General features: G+C 43.6%; 1 protein-coding gene across 1 annotated transcript in view; it reads left to right on the top strand.

Annotated features, from left to right (window-relative positions):
* The first annotated feature begins 265 nt into the window (after positions 1-265).
* The window catches only part of BORCS5 (BLOC-1 related complex subunit 5), a 79,164-nt gene continuing 69,307 nt past the window's right edge, over positions 266-10,122 (top strand). Inside the window, exons 1-2 of the mRNA XM_043969346.1 lie at positions 266-1,177; positions 8,794-8,934. Of these exons, the coding sequence (XP_043825281.1) occupies positions 1,120-1,177; positions 8,794-8,934 (199 nt within the window). The 5' untranslated portion in view covers positions 266-1,119. The remainder of the gene's footprint in view (positions 1,178-8,793; positions 8,935-10,122) is intronic.

Raw genomic sequence — 10,122 nt, 5'->3', positions numbered from 1 at the left:
GTTCACACAGCTAGTAAGTGTCAAGTGTCTGAGGCCGCATTTGAACTCAGGTACTCCTGAATCCAGGGCCGGTGCTTTATCCACTGCGCCACCTAGCCGCCCCCCTGATGTCTTCTTGAAAGGATGGAATGATGCTTCTGCTTGGTTGGCCTCAGAGGATAGAAATGGGAGCAAGATGTCAAGGTGTAAAGAGGCAAATCGAGGCAAGAAGGGAATGGGCTGCCTCAAGACCTAGGGAGTCTCTCTCACTAGAGACTCTGGTGCAAAGGCTGGACCACCCCAGTAGGGGATGTTGCCCATAGAAGAGCTGCACAACGTGGTTCCTGAGAACCAGTCGAGGTTCTGTGATTTCTTCTCTCGGAAACCTAGCTCCTCTATGTTCCACTTCCCTACACTTTCTGCCCAGCCAGCTTTTCACAAGAGTTCTTTGAGCTCTTTTCCCCAACCTCAAACGCTTTCTTGCTTCTGCTCTGAGCGAAATCCTCCAGCTTGCTCCAGAGGTACTCTCTGGTGTGGGTCCTTTAAGATGGCCCAGGATCTCGGAGGCGGCTCTGGGCCTTTAAAGTGGCTCTTGTTGTTGAAGGTGGCCGTAGCCTTCTAAAGAGGCACTGGCCCTTTAAGGGAGCCCGGATCCTTAGAGGCGGTGCCGGTCTTTTAAGGGGGCCCTGATCTCTGCGTCCCTTTTACTTCTCAGCCTCCTCTGGTCTGCCGCAGCTCCTCCTTAAGCCGCCGGAACTGACCCGGTCCTGAAGCCGGTGCTGCCGCCTCTCAACCCGGAAGGAGCGATCGAGCGATCTAGCGAAATCGGGCGCATGCCCCTTCCTGGGCAGTCTTGGGGGGGTGGGTGTTCCCGTGCCCGCCTCCGCTCCTCCATTGGCCGCCGCACCTTACTGAGGGTTGGGGGGAGGCGGGGGGCGGGACGCGCTGAATCGTCTGTCTTAACCTGGGGGTGACCGGCGGCTCCGGCTTGTACCTCGCCTTTGGAAACTGGGAGTCCTTTTCTCCCGCCGCCCCCGCCTCGTCTGAGGGCGGGCCCGGCTCCCCGCTCGGCCCCGGGGAGCTCGGGCCCCGCCGCCCCCGCACGTGCCCGTATCTGTCCTCCCAGCCTCTGAAGCCACCATGGGGAATGAACAGAGCGCCGAAGCCGAGAGCAGACCCCACGACCTGAGCGCCTCAGGTCGGTGTCTTCGCGCTTGTCACCGCCGTCACCTCCCCCTCCCAGTCTCCCGGGGTGGAGGCGGGAGGGGTTGCTAGGTAACCCTGTAGCGCATCGATCCATCAGCCCTAGGGAGGTGTCAGGGGCTTAGAAAACCAGCTTTGCCCCAGACACTTACTTGTTCGGTGGAATCGAGTGCCTCAGGAGGGTGAATATATCATAAGAGGATGATCCGGCCCAACCTTTTTTTCACGAAAGGAGCTTGTGCAGAATGAGGGCTAGTGATTTGCTTTCTCGGGAAGAAAGTGGCAGAGCTGGGATTTGAACTCAGGGCCTTTGACTTCAGATCCTGTGCTTTCCCCACCACGCAACAGATTCTCGATGCTATGGTTAATAACTAAAGTGTGTGTGTGTGTGTGTGTGTGTGTGTGTGTGTGTGTGTGCGCGCGCGCGCGCGCGCGCGCGCGCTTAATTTCTTGATTTCTTTTACGTGACCAGATGAATTTCTAGCCTTGATACTACGGGTTTTCATGGCCGACCAGGAAGATCAGATCGGAGGTTCTTAACTTATTTTTGTATCATGGACCCCTTTGGCAGTCCGGTGAAGCCTCTAGATCCCTTCTCAGAGTCATATATTTTCCCCTTAAATTCGTAATCGAAGGAAATGGTAAATTTCAGTTAGAGATTAGTGACAATAGGGGCAGCTAGTTGGTGCAGTGGATAAAGCACTGGCCCTGGATTCAGGAGTACCTGAGTTCAAATTTTTCCTCAGACACTTGACACTTATCTAGCTGTGTGACCCTGGGCAAGTCACTTAATTCTCATTGCCCTGCCAAAAAAAAAAAAAAAGCAACATTTATGGGGCAGCTAGGTGGCGCAGTGGGTAAAGCACCAGCCCTGGATTCAGGAGTACCTGAGTTCAAATCTGGCCTCTGACACTTAACACTTACTAGCTGTGTGACCCTGGGCAAGTCACTTAACCCCAATTCCCTCACCAGAAAAAAAAATATTAGTGAAAATAAAGATGTATTTTTTTATTCCATCCAAGTTAAGGGATCTTGTGAAATCTCCCTAGAACCAGGTTAAGACACCCTGGTATGGGTGTTTCAGAGGAAATAACTGTGCAAGTATTGGTTAGACAATGTGGCCTTTGAAGACCCTTCCTATTCTGAGATCCCATGAATTTGTAGATAAGATCACTAAAAACATCCCACCAGTTCAGAAAGAGCAATAGAGGTTCCAGGGATTTGGCGAATGTCAACCTCTCCCCTTTCAAGGGCACAGAAATGTCCCTAACAACCAAATTTTCCCAGGTGCCTGTAGTAATAACAATGATTTACATTGATTGAGGGCTTTTTTGGGGGAGTCTGAACTTTTCACTGGTGCAGTGAGGAAACACTCTATAGGAATGTAATTGGGTAACTTAGATTATAAGTTTTAGAGAGAGAATTAACTGGGTTTCTGAGAAGGGAACTCACTGAGGGAACAAGTCAGTATTTACCAGAAGTGTGACCTGAACCAGAGGCATTTTCTCAGGAAGACTGTCTGTCTGTCCACAGAGGTGTCAAACAGGCAACTCATATCCAGGCCAGAACCAGATTAAAATGTAAGTGGGAAATATTTAACAAAACAAGCAAAAATACACTAAAACATATTTAAAAACTAAGTCAATATACAACCTGCAGGGATCCTAATGAAAGGTTTAGTGGCCCCCATTTCTATTTGAGTTTGACATTGCTCTTCTGCATGACAGGGCTCAGTGTTTTACTGTTCCAAAATACTTTGCTCATAATAGCTCTGTGAAGTAAGTAGCGCAATAGTATACCATTTTAAAATTGAGGGTCATTGAGATTAAGTAACAAGGGTCACACAGACAGGCTGTGTCAGAGATGGGACTTAAACATATCTTTCTGGCTTTGAGGCCATCTCTATCGACTAGGACATGTCTTAAATACAAAATATAGACGCAATAAATGCAAAGTAATTTCGGGATAGGGAAGCACTAAAAACTGGGGAGATCGTTGAAGGCCTTGTATAGGGGATGACATTGATCACGATATATCACACTTTCCCTTCTAGGCTTCACCTTTCCTCTCCTCTTATGCACCTTCCCATTCTGGAGTTTAATCCCACACAATACATTCATTGGATTGTAGTGGGGATTGTGGGGTTTAGTCCATGGTGCTTCTCCACCATCACTTTCCATCTTATTTTCCATTTTATCCCCATTTTTTTTTTTTTGCGGGGCAGTGGGGGTTAAGTGACTTGCCCAGGATCACACAGCTAATAAGTGTCAAGTGTCTGAGGCTAGATTTGAACTCAGGTACTCCTGAATCCAGGGCCAGTGCTTTATCCACTGCGCCACCTAGATGCCCTTTTTTTTTTTGGTGAGGCAGTTGGGGTTAAGTGACTTGCCTAGGGTCACACAGCCAGTAAGTGTTAAGTGTCTGAGGTCAGATTTGAACTCAGGTCCTCCTGACTCCAAGGCTGGTGCTCTATCCACTGTGCCACCTAGCTGTCCCATTTACCCCCATTTTTATCCCTTTGTGTACCATTAGAAAGGAATCTCTAAATCATTCCTCTGTTGTTCTTTTTAACCCCATTGTCTTTCAAGTTTTTTCTTTTAGTAGACTGTAGAGATGGAATATTTTATTGTTATTTGTGCTTTCCTTTGAGAGTTGTGTTTCTTTACCATTCTTGTGTTTCTATTATTTGGAGTATTTGCAAGTCAAATAAGCTGAAAATGTCTTCCTTCCCCCCCCCCCCTTCAAGAATTCATCAAATTCCTCTCATACTGAATGTCCACCTTTTTTTTTTATTAGACACAGATTCATAGAGCTTGTCACTTTGGGTTCCATTGCTTTTTGGAATATATATTATTCTATCCCTTCCCTGGTTACTGGAAGATGTAAAAGTCTTAGGTTATTTAAATTTCCTTCCCTCTATATATGGTCTTTATCTTAGTCACTTGCAGAATTTGTCATTAGAATTGGTCATTTTCTTCCTTCCTTCCTTCCTTCCTTCCTTCCTTCCTTCCTTCCTTCCTTCCTTCCTTCCTTCCTTTCTTTCTTCCTTCCTTCCTTCCTTCCTTCCTTCCTTCCTTCCTTCCTTTCTTTCTTTCTTTCTTTCTTTCTTTCTTTCTTTCTTTCTTTCTTTCTTTCTTTCTTTCTTTCTTTCTTTCTTTCTTTCTTTCTTTCTTTCTTTCTGTGAATCAGTTGGGGTTAAGTGACTTGCCCAGGGTCACACAGCTAGTAAGTGTTAAGTGCCTGAGGCTGGATTTGAACTCAGGTCCTCCTGACTCCAGGGCTGGTGTTCTATCCACTGTGCCTTCTAACTGCCCCAGAATTGGTCATTTTAAACACTGTATGGCTTGGAATTTGAAGCATATGAGTTTTAATTGTTCTTCACTTAAGTATATTTGTATTTCAAATCTGTTATTCTCCCTTTGACTTCTTCAGTGAGATTTATTACTGTGGATTCAAGGTGTGTTTTTTTTAAACTTACTAATTACTTCTGCTCTTCAGGCCATCATTTTATTCCTTTCTAAACTCTCTCAAGATTCTGATTTTTCTCTTGAATCATTTGGGAATATTGTGCTGTGGTTCTATGCTCTTTTGGGAAGCTACAAAGTTCCATGTTTCATCCAGTGTTGGTTCAGTTTCTTTTGTCTTATAATATTTATTCAGAGACATTTGCACTCTTTCTATGTTTTGGTACTTGCCTTAAAATTTTATCATTTTCCCTGTTGATTTATCTGCTTGTGTTCTAGGTTTTATTAACTGAATTTTCTTCTTTGTGATCTCTTTGGTGGTTTTGCTCTTGTTATATATCCTTGTCTCTCACTTTCTGACTCTTCTCTCTTTGATGTTGGCTTTAGCACCTTTTCCTCCAAGGCTGGACCTCCAAACTGTTTAACCCTTTTCCTATGATGCTTCAATCTCTGACCCAAATATTTTCTGGGGGGACAGGGCTGACCCCAGATAGATTCAGTTACTTTTCCTTCAGGATTGGTGCAGCCACATATGTTGGTCCCTTGCCCCAGTTCCCTCTATTTTTAAACTCTCTGGATTGATCAAAGCTATGTCTACTTCCTCCCCACTTGAGGGAGATTAGAGTAGGTGTTCTGGGAAGAGTTTCTGACAGCTTTGGGGTTCTCTAAAGTAGGGAGCTTCCTCATTCAGAGAGGAAATGTAGTTCTTTCCTCCCTGCCTCCAGACTTTTCTTTCTTCTGCAAGAGTTGAGGTCCACTGCCTGTTGTATCAGAATGGTGGAGGAAGGGCAGAGTAGCATGTGTTAGCAGAGACTGAAGCCAGAGGGAAATTCCTGGGGGGAGTCCACAGGTAAAATTCAGTGGGTACACCCTGTTGGATCATGGAGGCTGGTAGAGGAGGGGTGCTGAGTGAATTAGTTAAGGATTAGCATAATCCACTGTTAAAATAAATAGCAATTATGTATTCATTGCCTACTATGTGCCAGGCACCGTGCAAGCCCTTTACAAATATTTTCTTATTTGATCCTCACAACAACCCTGGGAGATAGATGTTGTTATTATCCCCATTTTATAGTTGAGGAAACTGAGGCAGACAGGATAAGTGAATTCACCATAAGTAGTGAGAGTCTGAGGCTGTATTTGAATTCAGGTCTTTCTGACTTGGTTGGGCTTTTTCCTTTTTTGTTCTGTGGAAAGAGCCATAATTATTCCACCTCTGGCCCATGATTCTTCTCAGTTTTTGTTTGTTTTCTGAGTTAGTGGGGATTAGAGAAGATGATTATTCCTCCATCTTATTAGTCACAACTGATCCGACCTCCTCACCTTTCTCTTTTAAATCATTCCTTTGTCCCTTGTGGTTATTTTGCTTTGGTGCTGATCTATTCCCACTGGTTCTTCCTTCCATCTTATACCATTCTTACCCTAACCAAGCTTCTTGGAATTTACTTAAATTGTTCATTTCTCTTTTCCCCTCTTTCTCTTTCTCCTGTTACCTAACCTCAAAGTCCATATATAGAAAGACCATATATAGAGGGAAGGAAATTCAAATAACATAAGACTTTTACATCCACCAGTAACCACGGAAGGGATAGAATAATATATATTCCAAAAAGCAATGGAACCCAAATATCAATCCATAAATTGATTCTTTATTCCATTCTTCAGAGAGGCTATTTGAGACTTTCTCTTTGTTCTCTCCCCTACCTTCTCAGCCAAGGACCTTTCCTCATACTTTACTGAGAGGAAAAAAAAAGACAGCTCACCATGAGCACTCACTTCCCCCTTCTTAACATCTCAGAGTTCCTCAAATTTTCCTTTACTCCATTCTCTGAAAAAGAGATGATTCTTTTCCTCACCAAGACCCATGCCCTTACATGTACTTTTGAGTTCAACCTTTCTTATCCTCTCCAGCAGATTGCCCCAGCTAATATCCTTACCTCCAAACCCTAATCTTCAATCTCTTCGTGTCTGCTGATTCTTGGCTACTTCCTACAAACATGCATATGTCTTCCAAACCAGAAAAAACCCTCACCACACCCTCCTCATCCCCTATCATCCTATGTCACCCCTTACCGTCCTATTCACACGTGTAGCTTCTACTTTCTCTCCTTCTAACACTTTTTAACCCCTTGCAGTCTGGTTTCTGACCTCATCATTCAACTGAAACTATTCTCTCCAAAATTACAATCTCATGACCTTTTCACAGTTTTCATCTGTTTCTACCACTCTGTAGCATTTGACAAGGTTGATTACCTTCTCTGGGTTGTGATTCTGCTCTCTCTTGGTTTTCCTCTTACTTGTTTCAGTCTCCCTTCTCTACCTCTCACAAGTCTCTTTTACTTTTCTTTTTCTGTCCCTCTTTCCCTTCCCACTCCTCACCTTCCTCTTCACCTTTATTCCTTATGCCTCAGTTGCCTCTTTTGTTGAAGGATTTTTTGTTGTTGATGGTGATCAGGTTCTATTTTATAGGACTTTGGATTCTAGCTTAACTGTCTTTCCTTTTTCCATTTCTTCTTCAAAATTCTCATGACTGAGGAGTACACTGTATCAGTCACATTGCCTTTCCTTCATACTTGAAGGCATTTTTACTCACTGCTGGTGAAATTTCTTGTTACTGTATAACTTGACCATTATAAGGATAGGTTTCCTTTTTCCCCGGTGGTGATCTGTGGATTCAGTTGGTTGGTAGTTGATTTTTTGTTTTGTTTTGTTTTGTTTTTGAATTTATATTTAAGTTTTCCTATGTTATTTGATGTGGCTTTTCCCCTTGTGTACTATTTCTGAGATGTTTAATCAATGTTTATTAAATGTTCACTATGTGCCAGGCACTATGCAAGTGACAGGATAAGGAAAGGGACCGACCAGTGACTTCACTGATTAAAGGATCTCCTGGTTGAGGAAGCTCCTTTTCCCAATGCCAGTTGGAAACTTCTCTGTAGCTTATGGTCTTGGCAAATTGCCTGGAACCTGGAGAAGTTAAGCGACTTGCCCATACAAAGACTGAAATGAAACAGCATCTGCCCTCAAGGAGCTTACATTTTCTTGGAGGAGACATATGTATATACACACATACACACACGTATATGTATATATACATGTGTGCATATGTATTTGTGTGTATGTGTATCTCTCCCTCTTTCAACATGTTTTTTGCTGGGAGGCACTGACAGTGAAGGGGATGAGCAAAGGCCTTATGTTGTAGGTAGCATTAGAGCTGAGCTTTGAATCCATCAACAAGCTCTCTTGAACGACTACTATGTGCCATATCCCATGTTGGAGTTACAAAGAGAAGAGTGAAACAACTTCTGCTCTCAGGGAGCTTATAATCAAATTGGTTGTATGTCAGGAGCAGTTGATTTGACTGAATCTCACAGTATGAGCAGCAGTAATACATGTGCTTAATGCATGTATCACAAACATATAGATGTTTTGTTGTAAGAGGTGCTTGAATGTGATGTGATTACTTATCCCTTATCTGTCAGTTATACGGTGTTCCAAAATTGCCCTATTGAATAAAGGATGTGAAGACTAAGAGTCTTTTCCTATCCCCGGCCTTCTAGAGCTCAAATGACTTTGGACAAACCATAATCATTTCCTCAGTAGCAAAATGAGAGGAACAATCCCTCCTTGTGTTGGAGGGATGCTATGAGAAAGTGAAAATTAAAAATACAGAATATGGCGCTTTGAGCAGTGAAAAATAAAATTGTTTTCATTATGACTAAATCGAGGGTGGTAGTGATTAGTGTGATGTAGAGGAAAGAGCCTTGGCCTGGGAGTCAGGAGACCTGGATGCGAGTCCTACTGCTAACTACCTTTGTGGCCCTGAGCTGATAGATCACTTAGTCCCTCTGGGCCTCAATATACTGTCCTGGTAACAACATGATGAGACAGTAAATTGTGTAAATTTTTTACAAAAAGGCTCAGAAAAGTTAAGCAACCTGATGTCCTTCACCCAAGAAGGTAAGGTGTTAAAACTAGGACCCAGCCTCAAGCCTTCTCATTTTAAGACCAATGTTCTTTTCTGGTGAACCCCAAGTGTCTCGGGATCCTTCCCACCTCGACAAGTCGGTGAATCTGTGACTCTGTCTTTGGTGCCGCAGAAGTGGCTTGTCTGCAACATCTTAGCAATTTATCTTTGTTTTTCTAGTGACTCCTCCCACCAAGCAGAAAGCCAAGATGGATGACATCGTTGTAGTAGCCCAGGGAACCCAGGCTTCGCGGAGTATCAGCAGTGATCCGGACGTCATCAAATTACAAGAGATTCCAACCTTCCAGCCCCTTTTGAAAGGTAAGGGCTTTTCTTTCCTTTTGTGTTTCTGGAGAGGAATCAAGGGGTAGAGGACAGCATGTGGCCTTGGAGTCTGGATGACCTGGTTCAGGTCCACCTTAGAGACTCGCTGAGCAAGGCATTTAGTCTTCTTGTTGAAATGAGGGGGTTGGAATGGGTGACCCCCAAGGTCCCTTCTATTTCTGAAGGTATAATTCTGGGACCTCATATTTTTCCTGGGAGAGCCACAGAATTTCAAGGCTAGAATGACTCTCAGAGGCCACTTTATCCAATTTGTATCTGATTGAGAATTACCTCTACAACATCAGCGACATACAACTCACTGGCATTTGAATACCTCTGGTAGAAGGGAACTCACTTTCCCCTTGAACCAGCACATTCCACTTTCATAAAGGTCTGAATGTCAGGAGGTTCAACCTTAAATCAGGTTGAAATTTAGTTCTTTGTAACCTTTATTCAATGCTTCCAGCTATGCCTTCTGGGTCCACACAGACCAGCATAATATGGGGGAAAGAAGAGTAATCTGAACCCTGGTACCTACTCTGGAATCCTGTGACATTCTGTAATTCTGGACAAGTTACTTATAATACTAACAACAACAATAATAGCTAGTATTTATATAGTGTTTTAAGGTTTGAAAATTGCTTTATAATATTATCTCATTTGTTCCTCACAACAATGCTGGGAGTTAGGTGCGATTATGAATCAGATGAGGAAACTGCAGCAGATAGAAGTTGAGTAACTTGTCCAGGGTCACACAGCTAGTAAGTGTCTGAACCAAGATTTGAACTCAGAACTTTGAGAATAGAGCCTGTGCTCCCTTTTAACCTCATTGGTCTTCAGTTTCTTTATTTGTACAATGTGGGGGTCAGACTAGATGCCTTTTTAGGTTCCTTCCAAGTCTAGATCCATGACCCTATTATCTTCTTTCATATGACAGCATTTCACATACTTGAAATCAGGTATCATGTCCCCACCCTCCTCCAATCTCTTCCCCCCAATTCCTTTTTTCTCCAAGATAAACCTGCCCTTCATGAGGAAGAATCAGAGGGTCCTGATAACCCTTCTGATCAGTTCTTACTTTCCATAGCTGTAATAGAAGGCAGTAAGAACTGATTGAGTGTCATTACTGGTGCCCCGTTCATTGGAAAGGAAGTCTCCAGTGGAGTGTGCGCAGGGTCTGTCCTT

Source organism: Dromiciops gliroides, chromosome 5 (assembly GCF_019393635.1).
Source record: "Dromiciops gliroides isolate mDroGli1 chromosome 5, mDroGli1.pri, whole genome shotgun sequence".
NCBI classification, from domain to species: Eukaryota; Metazoa; Chordata; class Mammalia; order Microbiotheria; family Microbiotheriidae; genus Dromiciops; species Dromiciops gliroides.
This window is presented reverse-complemented; position numbering and strand designations above follow the sequence as displayed.